General features: G+C 37.3%; 1 protein-coding gene and 1 pseudogene across 5 annotated transcripts; both read left to right on the forward strand.

The window, feature by feature from the left end:
* The first annotated feature begins 1,246 nt into the window (after positions 1-1,246).
* On the forward strand, positions 1,247-9,936 carry LOC122300918 (annotated as a pseudogene).
* Positions 9,937-11,551: 1,615 nt separating this feature from the next.
* LOC122300919 lies at positions 11,552-18,979 on the forward strand. Of its 5 annotated transcripts, XM_043111899.1 has the most exons (10): positions 11,552-11,830; positions 12,347-12,509; positions 13,271-13,445; positions 14,031-14,089; positions 15,085-15,900; positions 16,637-16,771; positions 17,385-17,675; positions 17,844-17,900; positions 18,324-18,407; positions 18,593-18,979. In XM_043111899.1, the coding sequence occupies exons 2-10, from the start codon at positions 12,381-12,383 to the stop codon at positions 18,611-18,613; spliced, it is 1,767 nt and encodes a 588-aa protein (XP_042967833.1). In that variant the 5' UTR covers positions 11,552-11,830; positions 12,347-12,380; the 3' UTR covers positions 18,614-18,979. The 5 variants fall into 5 exon arrangements, with proteins under 5 accessions (XP_042967833.1, XP_042967832.1, XP_042967835.1 ...); XM_043111898.1 differs by lacking the exon at positions 18,593-18,979 and having other exon boundaries at positions 18,324-18,553; XM_043111901.1 differs by lacking the exons at positions 11,552-11,830; positions 12,347-12,509; positions 18,593-18,979 and adding exons at positions 12,536-12,794; positions 12,873-13,020 and having other exon boundaries at positions 18,324-18,553.

The following is an 18,979-nucleotide window of genomic DNA, read 5'->3' on the forward strand; positions in this document are numbered from 1 at the left end:
GGCAAAAGTCCCAAGTGCTAGTACATGACTCTGATCCTCATATCCCCCATTGTCACAGCAATCACATTTAGAAACCAACGGAACCCCTGCTCTACGAACCCGATCATCCACCGGCAAATAATTATTATGTGCCTTCCACATTATTAGAGACATTTTTTTTGGAATTACAGGATGCCACAACCATTTATGCCAAGGCACTTTTGGGCCTCTAGACCTAATACATTCTCATGCAGAATGAGTGGAAAAATTCCCATGGGCATTCGGTAACCAAATAAGAGTGTCCTTCCCCTGCTTCACTCTACCCAATTCTTCTAAGATTTGTTCCGACTTTTCCATGCCAACTAATCAGTCAAACAGTTCCACATTCCATCCATTTCCAAGTTTACACTCTGCAATAGAAAGATTCGGAAATTCCCGAACTTCATGTTGTTCACTAAGAGGACCATCAGCTAACCATTTGTCATGCCAAAAGGAAATGTTACCTTCTTTCACCCTCCATTTGGAAAATTTTTTTACAGCAGCCATGTTATCCAAAAGCATCTTCCATAATTTCGATCCTTTAGATGAATCCACACAGGAGATATGATTATTACCGACATATTTAGCAACCAAAAATTTCGACCAAACCGATTTTCCTTGAAGCAAATTCCAAACTAATTTCATATGAAGTGATCTCTGCACCTCAAGCAAATTTCTGAGCCCAATACCCCCCTCTGAAACTGGTTTACACAGCTCATCCCAAGCCCTCCATTTTTTCTTAGGCTTGCCATCTCTAACACCCCAAAAGAAAGTACACATTAGTCTCTTCAATTTATCCAATACTACTTTCGGAGTATGTAAAATAGAAAGACTATGGATAGGAATGCTTTGCAAAACATGCTTTAAAAGCAATAGCCGAGAGCCATTTGAAAGTAATTGGGCCTTCCAACCCTCTATGCGATCTCTTACTTTTTTAATCAAGCCTTCAAAGTGTGCCATCAAAAGTCTTTCCGAAACAATGGGAACACCCAAATAATTAAACGGAAATCCTCCTTCAGTAAATCCGGTAATTCTCAAAATCATTCTACGCCGAGATAAAGACATTTGTTTTGAAAAAAGGATCGAAGATTTGCTTTTATTTACCTCTTGACCCGACCATTCTCCATAAACCTTAAGAATCTTAGTGATATTCTTAATCAAGTTTTTTCCACCGTTAGCAAAAATAACTATATCACCGTTAGTGATATTCTTAAGCAGAGAACATTTGATAATCAAGGTACCCAGGAAAATGAAGAAGTTGGGTTCAAAGGCAGCAAACACCTGGTCTATCTCACAATCAATCAATCTCCATAGCCATGGGTTTCAAAAACTGCAGCTCTAACTTCTACTTCTTCTGTCTTTCAAATGGGATAATTAAGAATACTTCCAAATCTTAACAGCAATGCAGAGAAAAACATCCTTGGACTATAACTTTGTATGAACTACCTGATCGATCATCTCCGTCAACAACGGAGGACCACCCGCCATTGACAGAGCCTTCCGTTTGCTCTCTCTCGCCCAACAGTCTCCTTCCCGCTTTAAAAACACGAAAACTGCAATGTTGACTTCCAAAATTAAATTCCATTTTTGCCACTTATAAGATACAATATTTTCGCATATCGCCATTGCCAAAAAAAAAGATCAGGCTTTTGGTATTTCTAATCACAACCATTGAACTAACACTGACCGTCAGATCATGGAGTCTCCTTGTGTGCAACTAGTAACTACTAATACCTCCTGCTCTCTCTCTGTTCTTATCCTAAGGTTTTCAGATCGAAGAAAACCACAAAGAAGAGAAAAGGCGCTGCAGTCGAGCGATTTCATCGATCCTGTTCGCTCGAAAACAAAAATGGCAGCTCAAATAAGCAAAAAACGAAAGGTCACTCCTCTTTCCTTTCCTTTCCTTTCCCCGCGTTACCTTGGCATCCAAACACTTTGTTGTTATTAGTTGAATTTTTTGTTTTCCATAGTTTGTGGCTGACGGAGTCTTCGACACGGAGTTGAATGAAGTGTTGACGAGAGAGCTCGCCGAGGACGGGTACTCTGGCGTCGAAGTTAAGAGTTACGCCGATGCGAACCGAGATTATCATTAGGGCCACTTGGACTCAAAACGTTCTCGGTAATACAAACTTTGTCATTGTTTCCGTTTGGTTTCCGAGAAGGTGCCGGAAAATAAATGTAATTATATGAGAACGTACTGCTAGATTATTTTAACCCTGTTTGCTAGATTCTCACGATATGAAATTAAAAGCTATAACTTTATTTTTGTATTGTTAAAGACTTTGAGAATGCAGATGAGTGTGATTCATTGAGCTTGATATTTTTTAGGGCAATTTTTTTCCGTAGTTCTTCCAAATGTGGTTTACTTCATAAGATATGACTCCGAATGGCTTCGTTGGGTGAGTTTGAAATTTATAAATGCAAGAATAATGGAGACACAGTATGCATGTCTCGCTGTTTGTCTAAGTAATCGACAGTTTGCGTGATGGACCAAAGATTCGTATATGGTGATAAACTGATACGCTTTACTCAATTCAGTGAAGTAGGAATATATTGCTCTTTGAGTTGTATTCCATGTTTGCAAGAATTGCAACAATCTTTTTGTTCATGAGCTTCTTGTGGTTGCCACAGAAATTGGAAGAAAGATTGTACTTGTTGTGGCTTGTTACATTGCATTAATTTTGATCTAGAAATTCTTTGATGGGTTTAGGTGAGAAGGGACGAAGAATTCGGGAACTCACATCTATTGTTCAAAACCGTTTTAAGTTTCCCGAGAACAGCGTTGAGCTTTATGCTGAGAAAGTGAACAACAGAGGGCTTTTTAGTTTGTGCCATTGCTCAGGCTGAGTCTCTGCACTACAAGCTTCTTGGAGGGCTTGCTGTCCGAAGGTTTATTTTAAGCTTGCTGCTGTCTTCATTTTTTGTAGTGCAGCTGAAACATGGATAAACTCCTAAGTCGTAATTTGAGCACAGAGATTTTGTATTTATATTCTCTTGAACGGCATGATACGGTTGTTTGTGTGATTTGTAGTTTATCCCAGCTTTATTGCTGGAACCAGGGCAATGTTCTTATTTTCTTTCTGTAATTGATGAAATATTTTGCATAATGTCTCACATATGATCACGCACATGTACACCTACATACTTGCAAGATTCATGTGCAAAACCATTTTTTTTATGATTTATGTGTGAAACTTGTAAACCAAGTAGTCTAAAATGTTTAAGCAGTTGAGAATTATTTAGGCTTTTAAACAATTAGTGATTTAGCATGCTCATCAAGTTGCCATGTTGCTTTAATGTTGGTTAAAGATATTATGGAATCTTTGTGAAAGAAAAATCACGATTTTGTATATTTGGTTAGGATTGACTACACTTCTTCCTTTCCTCAAAAATAATGGGTCAAGAGGACCCTCTGCTAACAGAATTGAAAAAGAGAATATGACAAAAACTTTCCTGCATTTATTTGATTTATGTTGAGTGCTATTTATACACGAAAATGACTGATGAAGAATTGTTACAAAGTAACTTGAGAGAAAGTGGTTAACAATTTCTCTGCTGTTGTATTTTAGAAGGCTTTGTGATGATGATGTACAAGTGAGGAGAGGGACCTTTTAGCCATTATGTTACTTTGGTATTGTCCAGAGTGTCCTTCACTTGTTTGTGAAAATTACAAGAAGAGTCACTTAGCTTGATACGCCCCCTCGAGTTGAACAGGGTTTCTACCACGTTTAAACTCGTTCAAAAATGAAGAAAACGATCTGCAACAATTGGTTTTGTAAGAAGATCAGCTAGTTGATCTTGAGAACTGCAGAATTTTACTTGCAAGGTCCGGGTTGCAACTCGATCTCTCACAAAGTGGAAATCTATATCCATGTGTTTGGTTTTGGAGTGGTACACATGATTCACAGAGAGGTATGTCGTCCCTATGTTATCACACCATAGTGTTGGAGCTGTGGGAAGAAAGACACCCAATTCACGAAGGACAGTTTGTAACCAGATGACTTCTGCAGCTGCTGATGCAAGGGACTTATACTCCGCTTTTGTGGAGGATCGAGCCACCATGCTCTGTTTCTTCGAGCTCCATGAAATTAGATGTTGACCCAGGTATACACAGAAGCCGGCTGTTGAACGACGATCATCGGGACAACCCCCCCAGTCGGCGTCCGAATATGCTTGAAGAGTGAATGTTTTCTGAGGCTTAAAGATGAGACCAGGATTAATTGTTTCTTTTAGATACTTGAGGATGCGTTTTACAGTAGTCCAGTGAGCAGTTTTTGGAGTGTGCATAAATTGGCACACTTTATTAACTGCGAAGGAGAGATCGGGTCTTGTGAGTGATAGATATTACAGTCCCCCGACTATGCTTCGATAAAGCGTGGGATCTTCAAAATCAGGAGAATCAAATTTGGAGAGTTTCAGATTTGCAGCCATGGGTGAGGTGATGGGTTTAGCAAATAGCATCTTGCTTCTGGTGAGTAATTGTTTGATATACTTGCGCTGGGAAAGCATCAAACTAGTTGCCGTGTAGTCAACTTCAATGCCCAGAAAAAAAGAGAGACGACCAAGGTCCTTCACTGGAAAGCTACGGCTCATGGCTGAGATTAAATCATCAATGGCAGAGGAGTGTGAAGCTGTGATGACAATGTCATCTACATACACGAGAAAATACATTTGTACCGTGCCATGTATTAAAGTGAACAGAGAAGGATCTGCTTTGGATGCTGTAAACCTGAAATCAAGAAGCCAGGTGCTTAATTGAGCAAACCATGCCCGAGGGGCTTGTTTAAGGCCGTAGATCGCTTTGTGAAGCTTGCAGATGTAATCAAGATGGGCTGGATCTATGAAGCCTTGAGGTTGCTGCATAAAGACATCTTCGGTTAACGACCCATGCAAGAAAGCATTTTGGATATTGAGTTGTCGAAGGGGCCAGGCACAGGTTACTGCAATGGAGAGAATCAATTGGATTGTGGAAGGTTTGACTACGGGATTGAAGGTCTCCGTGTAGTCTAAACTGTGAAGTTGATGGTACCCCTTAGCTACTAGGCGAGCCTTCCTCCTTTCAAACGAGCCATCGGCTTTGGTTTTGGTGCGAAACACCCATCGACAGCCAAGTATGTTGGCTGAGGGAGGTGGAGGAATAAGGCTCCATGTCTGGTTCTGTTGGAGTGCAGTGAACTCCTGTCGCATAGCAGACCACCATTCAGGAAATTTTGAAGCTGCAGAAAAACTGGACGGCTCATTAGGCACAAATATAGTAGTAGTGAAACAAGACCGAGAAGGATAAGGAACTATTCCGTCGGTGAACACACGAGGACGTGATGAGTTGGTGTGAGCTCGTGTAATTATGGGTGAGCGAGGAGGATTTTGAATGGTGGGATTTGGTGGAGAAATTAAAGAAGAGGGAGGTGGGGATGCTAAGGAGTCGAGAGGAAGAGCTGAGGGAGTTGAGGAATTGGGAGAAGAAGTATTTGTTAGAGAAGGAGTGCGAGAGGATGAAGACGATGAGGGGTTAGAAGAAGTGATTGGGCTTGGGCCAAGCCCGAGGAGAGAAGGCTATAGAATTGGTAAAGGGACGGCGACAGAAGGGGGGGATGAATTGGAAATGGGCCGAGATTTATTGTATGGAAAAGATGCCTCATTAAAAATAACATCACGTGAAATATAGAGGCGATTTTTGGTGAGGTCGAGACATTTGTAACCCTTGTGAGATGAACCATAACCTAAAAATAAGCAAGAGATTGATCGAAAATTTAATTTATTTGAAAGGTAAGGCCGAAGATTGGGCCAGCATTCGCACCCAAAAATTTTGAGAAAATTATAGTCAGGTTCTTTCTGGTGAACAAGAGAATAAGGTGATTTATTTTTTGTAACTGGAGAGGGAAGAAGATTAATTAAATAAACTGCAGTCTCAAAAGCGTTAGCCCGAAAAGAGAAAGGAAGTGAGGAATGAGCTAGAAGAGCTAGCCCGGTCTCAACTATGTGACGATGTTTACGTTCAATAATTCCATTTTGTTGATATGTATGAGGGCAAGAGAGACGATGTGTAATACCAAACTTTTTACAGATTTGAGTGAGGGGTTTGAATTCCCCACCTCCATCAGTTTGAAGAGTTAAAAGTTTAGTATTAAACAATCATTCCAGATAAGGTAGAAAAGTAGTGAAAATTTGAGCAACATCAGATTTTAATTTGATAGGGAATATCCATGTATATCTGGTAAGTTGTTCAACAAATGAAAGGTAATATTTGAAACCAAGTCTAGATGGATGAGGTGCAGGGCTCCAAACATCAGCACATAACAGTTGAAGGGGCTTGGTATAAATTGTCTGTGAAGCACCAAAGGGTAATTGGTGAGCTTTTGCTAATGGACATTCATTACAAAAGAAGCAGAATCATTAGATAAAGTAGGTAGGCAATATTGTTGTAAGATACGAGAAACAAGTTGCAAGGAAGGATGGCCAAGTCTCTTATGCCATTGGCCCGAAGTGGTTCTTTCACCAAGATGACTGGATGGAATGGGAGCAGGTCGAGAGATGGAAGGAAAAATGTAGAGTCCATTATGCGTGGGCCCGATGAGGAGCACATTCCCCGTCTGTTTGTCCTTCACAGAAAAGTGAGTGGAATGAAATTCAAAATAACAGCAATTATCGATACAAAACTGAAGAACTGACACAAGATTCTTGGTAATGGCAGGAACGTGTAAGAGATTTTTAAGATGAAAAGAAGAATTATGAGTTGAGAGATAGGAGTCACCAAAATTTTGAATCGGGATACCAGTTCCATCACCCACGTGTATTGAGTCACTACCAGTATAGGGTGCTGAAGAGATGTTCAGATTACTCAGTTCATTTGTAAGATGATGTGTAGCTCCAGAGTCTGGGTACCAAGAAGCGTCAAAGGTGGAGCTTGGAACAGTGTAATGTGCCGAGAAAGATGAAGGGGCCTCATACTGGCATGCATGATCAAAGCGATATCTGCATTGGAGAGCAATATGACCAGTTTTGTTGCAAACTTGACAAGTGGGCCGCTGGTTGTTGTAGCTGGATTGGGAAGGATTAGAACGGCCACCACGAAAATTATGCCAAGTACGACCACGTCCTCTGCCTTGACGGCCACGACCACAGCTACGATTATCTTGTTGTGCCGAAACACTGAAGTTGACAGAATGCTCAGAGGAGATAGTACTCATATTGTGGTGAGAATTTCTACTTTCATGAATGAGTAGAAGTTGAACTAATTCATGGGAGGAAAGAGGAACATTCTGTGCAGTGACAGAAGTGATAAAAGTCTCATAGGTGGGTCCTAACCCATTTAAAAGGTAAGTGACAATTTCCTTATCAGGAAGGGTATTACCAGTCGAGACCAGTGAATCAACAAGGGAACATACCTTCCCAAAATAGTCTAAAATTGTTTGATCACCTTTCGAAAGATTTGTGAGTTGAAAGCGGATTTGGAACTCTTTAGCATGAGATTGAGAATCAAACATAGAGGAAAGTGATGCCCAAAGAGAATATGCAGTAGTCGAAGAAAGCACATGACCAAGAATAGAATCTAAGACAGACAAAAATAATAGGCTAAGAACAAGTTGATCGGTGCGCTGCCAGGTGAGAAAGTCAGGGTTAGTTTTTGGTTAAGAGGTTGAAGAGTCAATGAGAAAACGAATGGAGGGAGAGGAGGGAACCATCAACATGTCCAAAGAGACCTTGACTACGGAGATAGGCTGAAATTTGCACTTTCCAAAGAAGGAAATTGTCATTGTTTAATTTGGTGGTTACGATGTGGGAAAATGAGGAAAGGGTGGGTGAGGAAGAGGAAGGGGGTGAGGAAGAGGAAGGTGCAGGGGAAGCCATGGATAAAGTTTGGACGTGAGTCCTTACACGGCTCGTGATACCATGCTAACAGAATTGAAAAAGAGAATATGACAAAAACTTTCCTGCATTTATTTGATTTATGTTGAGTGCTATTTATACACGAAAATGACTGATGAAGAATTGTTACAAAGTAACTTGAGAGAGAGTGGTTAACAATTTCTCTGCTGTTGTATTCTAGAAGGCTCTGTGATGATGATGTACAAGTAAGGAGAGGGACCTTTTAGCCATTACGTTACTTTGGTATTGTCCAGAGTGTCCTTCACTTGTTTGTGAAAATTACCAGAAGAGTTACTTAGCTTGATACCCTCAACTTACATTCAATTTTTGGAGTTTGTTAGTCTCTTAAACTGTTTTAGTTCTTGGAGTTTGGGAACTCCTAAATTTCATGGTCTGCATTTACCAAAACAAAATTCATGGTCTGCACTAGAACATGGATGAGCCGTAAACTCATGCATCTTGATTTTGATTCTGCACTAAGAGTTACTCCAGAGTATCCAATATATGGTTTTGGTGGTTGGGGGTCATATATTTGGGGTTTACTCCCTAGGGGTTAATCCAAAGGGCATCTTTGTGAGTTTCCAGTCATAAAAAAATATTTCTGAAATCCTAGATATCTATTGCCTCATGAATCGGCTAGATCCAATCTGCCTCTTCCCTCTCCCTCTCCCTCGGCACATGGTCATATATGTGCCAAGTTGGGATCGGTGAAACATTATCTGGTTATGATGTTTCTTTTTTTCATTTAGTATTGTGTATTGCTTGGTGAAACACGGACATCGGGAGATATTATTGACCTATCGTGCACGCACACACATTTATATCTGTTATTGCTGTGCCAATTTCTTATTTTTGCTTTCTTTTTGTCATTTTCCTACAGTGGTTTTTCTTGGAGAGGTCTTTGGGACCATATATATATGTATATGATATTTTGAATAATGTGTCTTCTTGTAGATCATGCTGTAGTTTTTTTATTTCTACTCATGGATCTTGTACTTGTGCTGAATTGCCTTTCACCTTCTTGTTTTCAGGGCTTGCTATGGTGTTCTTAGCTTTGTCATGGAGAGTGGAGCAAAAGGATGTGAGGTAGGCCAAGGAAGTGGTTTTTTGCCCTTGACCTGAACTATCCGTGGTGAATCAACATTTGTTTTAAGGAAGAGGATGAGACCCAATTTTATTTATAAACTTTCACTTATGGCAAAGGAATACCTTATACAATGAAGAGCTTGGGGGCTACAACCGGAAATCTGAGAACCAAGCTCCTAAGAAAAACTATATATAGTCATTATTATCAAGATAATACCTAGAAAAAAGCATAGTAAAAGAAAGAAGTGCAGAATTTATGCCGAAACTAGGCCGCATGATCCACATCAAAAAGGCCAACCATATGCTTAGGTAATTGAATAGAGGAAGAGAAACAAGACTATCAGCTAAGGGGTTACTTCTTTGTAGACATGACTAATGCTAAGAGAAAAACAAGTTCTTAAACTGCAACATTGCCCTGATTGCTTTATAATATCAGCTAAGTTGGTGAATCGACATTGTTGTTCTGTTTTCTTTATAATAACAGCTTCTATCTTGTCTCTACATACAGGTTATAGTTAGTGTTAAGCTCAGGGCCCAACATACCAAATCTATGAAGTTCAAGGTTGGATACATGATATCCTCTGGTCAGCCTGTCAATGAGTATATTGACTCTGCTGTGAGGCATGTGCTTCTGAGGCAGGTCAAGCTTAGTTATGCAATTTGCATCCCAAGAATGTGCTTAGTTTTGGAAGTAATTTTTTGAACGATGTATTTGTAAATCGTTGCATGTTGTACTCGGCATCAAGGTGAAGAGAATGCTTGATTGGGATCCAAAGGGCAAGGTGGGCCCCACTACACCCTTACCGGAGGAGGAGGAGGACTACACCATCAGGCCCTCACTGGCAGCAACTAATATAGAGGTTGCAACAGCTTAAGTATAGTTTAGATAGTGAATTGAAATGAGATGAAAATTGAATAAAATATTATTAGAATATTAATTTTTAATATTATTATTATTTTGAGAATTGAAAATTTTTGAATTATTTATTATATTTTATATGAAAATTTAATAAAATTATAATAATAAGATGATGTGGACTCTCCAAACGGGACTTAAATCACACAACCCCCAGATCTCTTTTTCCTTTTGTTTTGTTTCTTTTTATTCTTTTGCTAAAATTTTACTCTGTAGCATCGAGAGAGATGCTTGCTGCGAAATTGTCCATTTTCTAGACTTTTGCTTTGCTTTCGAAAGTGGTACACTTACTTATTTTGATAATGAGTTAATCTCAATTTATTTTATTTAATATTTAAATAAATAATTTAATTTTTTAAAATTTTAAAGTAATAATATTAAAAAAATATTTTATTCAAATTTTATTTTATCTGATTTAAAATAAAAATAAAAATATTTTATTTAACTTTTAATTTTTATTTCATCGTATTTCAACTCACTATTCAAATCCTTATTAATTACTGTTTATTTTGTACAAATGGTACCACAAAGATATGTAATATTTTTTAATAGATAGTGATAGTTTTATTATTCTCTTACCATCCTCTTACTACTTTTTAGTATATTTAAAATTTGGGAGCGGCTATTATGCCGCCTCCATCATACCGCTTGGTGTATTGTGCAGTTGGTTTTTTTTTTTTCAATTTTTTTTACATGTTTTTTATCATTTTCTTAATCATAAAGTTAAAAAAATATATATATCAATATATTTAAAATCATTTTCATAATTATTAAGTAAAAAAAAAATTACCTAAACGGTACACTTGGTTGGTACCACTGCAACATGGGAGCATTTTCCTTAAAATTTTTATTTTTTTATCATTTTCTTTTAAATATTTTTTAAAATATTTTTAATCATTAAAAAAATTTTAAAAATATATATAACTTTACTAATAATTATTTTTTTGATTATTAAGTGAAAATTAAAAAGAATAATAGTAGAGTAGTAAGGTTATTATTATTTATTTTTCGAAACTTTTTATTTGCACGCTGAAATGGAGGAGAGAAATGATAAAAGATACAATTTTTTACCATTTTCTTACAATTTAAAATAATGATATTCTTATAATTTAATTTTACAAATTATCTTCTAATTAAAAGAGTATGATAAAAAAAAGTTTATATATATATATATATATATATGATTGAGGGTGAAGAAGAAAACGACGACATAGCAATTGAAAAGAATATTATTTTTCTCATTTGTTCCCGCAATTCTTTTTAACTCATTTTAATGTTTGTTGAACTTTATGAAAGATCGCGGGTTTTGATCAATATTTTATTTTAATTTTTTAATATTAAGAAAGTGAATATTATTAAATTTATGTATTTTTTATAAAAAAAATATTTAAAAATATTTTTAAAGAAAATCTGAAATTACACTTTATCAATTCAACTATCGGTTGAGACATCGGTCGAGAAGCATCGTCCTTTTGTATTTACTATTTTCATTGTAAATAAACTCAACTTGTGTAACAAGTTAAAAATATGAGGACGTGGCACTCTACTCGCATTGGCAACCGGACGGACTCCAAACCCTCCTCAAATTCAGTTCAGAATATTACTCGATTCCGAACCTGCGTGACACACAGTAAAAACACAGCGTATTGGAAAAGCGAGTCCAAAGACTCTCTCTCTCTCTCTCTCTCACTCTCTCCTCTCTCTCTCTCTCAAAAGAAAAAAAAAGAAAGGAAAATCCCTGAAATTATCATCGAATTAAATTCCCACAATTTACCATCGAATTGGTTTCTCTCCCCCGAAGTCAGTCTAGTCTCTCTCTCTCTCTTCGACAACTCCTTTCCTCTACACAGTCTCAGACGCTTTTTACTACTCGGTCGGAATCGGTCCTTTTCAGCGGGGCTTTTAGTTGCAGCGACTGAATCAACTCGGTCACCCAGTCCTATGGTGAGCCGCCGACCACCAAGTTTCTTTTTCAAGTCGATTAAGCTTCGAAATGCAACATCTTCGACTAATTCCTAGCTTTTTTCCATTTCTATCAATTTTGTGTTCTTAGGAGCATATTTGGTCTCGTTTCAGTCTTTAATTTTATAAAATTTCCGTTTTTGCAATGTGGATATGAGTTTTTGTGTTTGCAAATTAGAAAACTTCAAATTTTATACTTCCAATTATTTTTTTGGTACTTATGCACCGATATTATCGTATCTAGATTATATACGATTGGTTTTAGTTGTTAATTTTAGTTTTCAGAATCATGGTGTATAAGTTTATCTGTGTGGATATAGGAAATTTAAGTTAATAGTATTGTTGTGCTTGTTTTTTAAATTATTATTGTTATGTATTCTTGCTTGTATGTTTGATTCGCATGTGATGGATAAAGTTGTAATTTTGAAAAGAAAAGAAAAAAAAGTTCACATTGAATTATCTATTTATTTTTTCTGTTTATTTGTTTTGGATGTTCAGTTTGTGTATTTGAGTTGCATGTGGTGGATTTTCCATGGAAACAGTGGTTGGAGTTGAGTGGAATGATGAAGGGAAGATTGAAGAGACTGGGTTTGATAAAAGTAGCTCGGCTCTGTCTTCACCAAAGCAGATTGCTGATCCGGTTGTCTACAAGCTTGTCCGGGTATTTTTTTTTCCCTTGTAGTCTATATGTAAATATGTGGAAAAATGTTGAATTGAGGTTTGGTCAAGATGTAAATGCAAAAGAAAACACACTTTGCCCCTTGCTTGATTTGTATGTGGAAATTTTGTTGAATACCAAAGGCTTGTAATTGTGCCAAATGCAACTAGAAGCAAGTTGTTAGGGAAAATGCCTGGGAGTTGATAGGCAGCTTGTATGTTATTGGTATGAAGAAGAATAAGAAAAGTCCAAGCAAGATAGATCAGTGGAAAGGAGATAGACACCCAAGTAAGGACATTCTCAGAAACCATTGTTGTTAATCTTGCCTACTGATTCCCTTACCCCCTTGAGCACAATGTTAATCAGCTTTGCTTTTCAAGCTGGTGGGGTTCTCCCTCTGAACTTGGCTTGGGTCCAGTTCCTGAACTAGACACAAACCTTGCCCTCTCCTCCCTCTTCGGTACATGCCCCTCCTGCAAGACATCATTTCAGGCACCATACCTGGCATCACCCAGTAAGTATCTCGACTAGTGTAGAACAAAAGACCACAGTTGTCTAAATGAAATTTTTACCTTTCACAAGTGCAATTTTTCTGTTGGTTTCATTTTGTGCTGCTAAAGGTTCAACAGAAGTGAAACTTTTGATATTTCATAAAAGTTTGATTATGCCTCTCTTTTTATTTGAACATTTAATAAAACTCATCATACTTACCAAGAATGATTCTCTTCATCTTAATGTGATATGATGTCTTAATTGATATATAGGTTGAAGGAGATGGGAGATTAGTGCCTGCAACAGATGATGATGTAATGGAGGTTGAGGATTTTCTTGAAGATGAAAAGAGTGAAATGCATGATGTTGCCAACACTGAGCAGACTATGGGGAGTATAGGCAATGAAGGGTCATCTTCTGAGAAGATACCGTTAGAAAACCCAGAAGGTCTGCTTTTGTTACCATTTCTACTAATCCTTCCTCTTTAGATTTTATCAATATGCAGAAATTGTGATGGCAACACAGATAGATATGAACTGTTTACTTTACATTACTATTGGATCAAGGAGTTTTGTATCTTGGTACTGGAATGTTCTGGGTTTAAATTTTTCTGCAATGAAGTTTTTTGGTTTTATTTTCTGAGATTGAATTTGTCTTTTCTTCTTTTGCTGCTGTTCCCCCCGCTGGGGGGGGGGGGGGTATTTGATAATGAGAAACCTTATTCTAATGTTTGCTTCTCTTTGGGTTAGGATTCATTGTTATACCTGTAGGGATCTCTAGTTTTGTTTTCTTTTGAATTTAAGATTTGGCAGAGTATTATACTACCACATATAATGCACTACTTGTTTGACTATTTTTTAATGTTGTCTGAATGAATATCGCTACTGATGGATTTTGCAACTCACTTATGTTCAGTGCTGAACAGATATTGCCTCATTAGCAACGTGGTTCACTTTATTGGACACATACTTTAAATATTCTGTTTCTGGTTACATATTAATTTCCATAGTTGAATAACACAATATATGCCAGGTTTATTGAAGACCAAGACCTCAGAAGTAGATGCTGGTAAACAAAATGCGCAGCTTGAGGTATTTGTTGCCCTTTTTTTAAGGGAGGGGGCGATATTGGTTCCTGCTCTGTTTCAGGATTGAATGGATTATCAATTAGCTATCTTATAAGATTGTTTCCATAACCACTTGTTGAATATTAATGCATTGATATTGCTATTTCATATCATATCATTCCATATCATTGCTCTTGCCTAACATGTAAAAGATCAAAGTTCTGTTCCTCGAGTTGATGTGGAAATTTGCAAGTTATGTTGTCTCGCATTTTGTTCATATAGCACATTTGGTTTCAGTTTTTAGGGAATGTTATCTTGTTTACTTGCATTAACCTATAACTTAAAAGTGTAATGAAAGTTGATGACATTAGTTAAAAAAAAAAAAAATCTACTTGTATGTGGATATATTTTGATTTAGTATAAATGCTGCACTAATAGAGATATGAATTTTTTTATGTATTCACGCGACTCAGATGAGTCAGATCCAAGTCTTATTTTTTAACAAAAATGATGATTCAAATTTAAATGGTTGCTCTGTAATCAATTAGTGATTCATCTGTAATTTCTAAGTGTGTCACGTGTCTAAAGAATACTACAACAAGATTTAGCATATATGAGTGTTGTCAATAGGTTTGGATAGGACGAAAAATAATGTTATAGTGAAAGCATTGGCAAATACATAACAATCTGGAGTGTAGTAGAGGGATATGCATGAATTAGTGACAATGTGCATTTTTTGCATGCTTTTAGCACCAAAATAAGGGGAATAAGATAACTCTGGAGTCTGGATCATAAGTTGCTTTCTTTTTTGTTGTGATTTGTACAATCACATAATTATTCGTACCCCAAGTGGACTGTTTTGTTACCTGTTTGACGCTATACATATGTATCCACGCATCCATCCGTCCATACATATGTACATACATACATACGTGTCTGGAATTTTGAATAGCCAATGTTCTGATTAATGTTAAATTGCTTCGTATTGATGAAAAACTTGAATGTTGAATTTCTTTACAGGAAACTGTCCCTTCATCAAGCTTGAATGATAACCATATCGATCAATCTGGGGGCACTGGAGAGTGCCCAAATCCTCCAGATGGAATGATGGAAAGTGGATCATCAGCTTCTGCTGCCGGCACTGGTTTGAAACCTGATTTTTCCAAGTTAAATGGAGAACTTTGCTTAGACAAACTATCAATTAGAGAACTTCATGAAGTGTTTAAGGCAACATTTGGGCGGGAAACTACTGTCAAAGACAAGCTGTGGCTCAAGAGGAGGATTTCCATGGGATTGACTAATTCTTGTAACATATCAACCACAACTTTCACAATTAAAGATAACAAATGGGTGAAGAAAGATGAAGAAGAATGCAATAAGGATGTGGATGATTCATTCACCCAGGATCCAGAAGTTGGAGCAGCTGATGTTAATTGCAAAGGTTCACCAACTAGCCATGGTAGCCAATCGGAAGACCATCAAAGTGGGTCTGGTAAGAAATCAAGAAATAATAGCTTGGAAATTGATAGTGGAAGTGAGCATCTTAATACAGAGCAGAGAGCAGCCAAAAGAATTCGGAAGCCCACCAAGCGATATATTGAAGAACTATCTGAAGTTGAATCCAGAGATTATAGCCAAAAGTTAATCAGTTCACCCAAGAGTGTTGGACTTGGACAGATATCTCCCAGATCTTGTCTCAGGCCTGTTAAAAATGTGCCTTCAGATGGGAGAACAGTTGTCACCAGGTTGGACTCTCTTGGGGGATCTGGTGTTCAGGTTCCATATGTTTCTCGGGTCCGAAGAAGCCGTCCAAGGAAAAATGTCATGGCTCTTATGGTATGCGACACCTTATATAACTGACCTAAACGATTGTGACTTGGTTCATCTGGATTTTTTGGTCTGTGTTTTTATTCTTAAGCATATACTATAGTCCTTTCATAGCCCTCCTTTGCACTAGACATCAAATGAATCGGGAATTGATTCTCTCTGTGAAGTAGGCTACTGATTGTGAGTTCCATTCTGACCCTTCCCTTTGTCAACTTTTTTTTTTCTATAAGTAAAATAAACTTTTATCGAATCAAGTAAATAGGGATAGCCCAAGCACATAGGAAGTATACAAACAGAGAATGTCAACTATAGCTTCTTCTCTTTGAAGCAGCCTGTGGTTGGAATTGCGCAAACTTTTGTGGTGTCTAGTGGTTGTTACTCACTAGGTTTTTTTTTTTTAACATGAAACCTCACCAAGGCACAGGATCTTTCAAATAAACCCCAAGGGAGTAAACCCTGAATATACAACCGCACCTATTAGAATCATGTATCAGGTAATCTAGTGGACTCCTAGTGCAGAATTGAACGCCTACATGCATTAGGAAATTTAATTATGTAGAGTTCTGATACTAAAATGAGACATGGGTTAGATCTGGCTAAAGTTGAATGGAAAACTAATAGCATTAGTCTATGTTTAATCCGGTTTGTTTGTCTTTTTATCACTGATAATATTCTTACTACAGAAATACCTATAAAAAAAATATTCTTACTACAGAAGTGATGTGGTTTAAATTTTAATTGTTAGAAATTCAATCCAAGTGACATGGGCATGGCAGCTCAACTAGTAAAGAAGGCCCTTGGTGTTCGTAGTTCTCAAACAGATGACGATATTGGGAGTAAGGTTTTGAAAAGGAGATATGCAGATCAGATTCAGCAGCCGGTAAGATCAAATTTGAGTTTATCACGTAATAATGTTTTCATTTTTATTATCAATTGATTAGATAAAAATTACATGAAAATGGAGTTATAGGAATTTGTATCTGGAAGAAATTCTCATGTTGGTTATTTTATTAACGGTTATTGTCATCTTTGTCTGAGAAAAAAATTCTACACTTTTTAGTCTGTGGTCTTTGACTCTTCTGAACACTGACATTGAGGTAGAAGTACAGTACACATGTTCCTGTTGCTGTGATTCACTTGGTGTTACTCACCTATTCTATGAAGCATGTTTCCTGGCAAGTTAAAATATTCTATAGTGACGGTAGTCTCTGTGGATCATGAGATAAAGCAGCTGATATGGTTCGTTAAACTTTCTCCAACTATTACTGCATTAAGGGTGATATATCTTATAATTTTTCCCAAGTATTTGATAGTGGTGAGATGAAAAAAGATGGTCTAACTATATCTAGTAAGTTCAGTGAATTGTTTAAGATTGCTATGATCTCCTGGTGTGCTATTTCTTTTGAGCAATTGAGTGATATTTTATCTCTTGTTCTTATAACATAATTGCATTTTAATTGTATAGTTAGCAGTAAATTCTTTTTCCTACGTAGTTCTTTGCTGAACTAGAGAAAGAGAGGCAGAATTCAGTAATGGGCAGAATTGAACGGGGAGAGAATTTGGGGAGGTCACAGGAAGATTCTTCTGGGGATAATTCGGATGATAATGTAGTAACTGTTCCCACTGCCAAAGGTGGAATGAGAAGGAAACATCATCGAGCTTGGACTCTTGTTGAGGTTATGAAATTGGTTGAGGGTGTATCTAAGTGTGGAGCTGGGAGGTGGTCTGAGATCAAACGACTTGCTTTTGCATCTTATTCATACCGCACGTCTGTTGATCTTAAGGTACAAATTGACATTTAATTTTGTTCTGCCCAGTTAAAATGCTCTAAACATTGTTATATCGAGGCATGTTTATATTTTACATATATATACGTAAAAAATATGAGAGGCAGGTTTAAATGATTTAGCCTTTACGAATATTATTAGGCTGACCCAGATTGGAACATGTAGGACAAGTGGAGGAACCTGCTTAAAGCTAGCTTCGCACAGGCACCTCCAGATGATGGGGTAAGCATTCAATTTTCATTTTAGTGGCATATGGTGGTGGGTGGGCGTTAACCTTGTGTCCTCTTCTCATGCATGGAATTCTGAGTGCTGTGGATAACAAGATGTCTCTTTGTCCTCTTTAATTATTCCAGTTTTTTTTATGTTTTCTTTCATTTTTGTTTGTTTTCTTATTTATTTTTAGCTACCTCTTACAATCACCACATATCAGTTTACCCGTTCCGTTCTGATTGATAGAATGCGCTTAAGTATCATGCATTGAACTGCAATTACCAACATTAAATTACCTCATCAAGGGAAATTTTGATTTCACAATTGTTTCAACGTGTAATCAGGCTGTCTCGGTTGAAGTTCTTGATTATTGCAACTATTATTTTTGCTTTCTGTGGCTAGTTCAGCTGACGTATTTTTTATGGTCAATGATAGATGAACTCCCGGAAGCCTACTTCAATGCCCATCCCGGAGCCAATTTTGGTACGAGTGAGAGAGCTTGCTGAGATGAACGCACAGGTGCCTCCAAATCTTAGCTCAAGCAAACCCTCTGTGGGTAGTAGAAACATGCATGAAACAAAATCTGGCTTCTTGTAACGTTGTAAATAATTCCAGAAAATAAAGATACTTATCTGTAAGCATTCTAGAGAGCTGGTTCCTCGGTATTTCTTTTGGTGATGCTTTGTATGGATGATTAATTGTAGGCATCGAGTAAGGCTAATTAAAGAGCTATGGAGACGCTGTCATTCAAGTGGCTTTGTTGATTTGATACTTAGCTTATGGAGGAGATGACCTACTTTTTGATAGGTGTAAGAGATGGGAGAAGAAAAAGAAAGAGAATGTATCTGCCTGCCTTGTCACCTTGAAATCCTACAAACAAAAGAGAGAGGATGATCGGAGCTGAAGGCAGAATTGCGTGTCTTGGAACAAATACACGTAAGAAAAAAAACTTCTGTATCAATAAGAGATGAACTTCTGCATCTCCAATTTTTCATATCAGTCTGAATCGTTCGTACAACTAAACTGATTTTTTAAGAACTTTACTTGTGACAGAGGTAAGCTTCAATGAAAACATGGCATGCTTCAAGACA

This window comes from Carya illinoinensis, chromosome 2, assembly GCF_018687715.1.
Source record: "Carya illinoinensis cultivar Pawnee chromosome 2, C.illinoinensisPawnee_v1, whole genome shotgun sequence".
Lineage (NCBI taxonomy): Eukaryota > Viridiplantae > Streptophyta > Magnoliopsida > Fagales > Juglandaceae > Carya > Carya illinoinensis.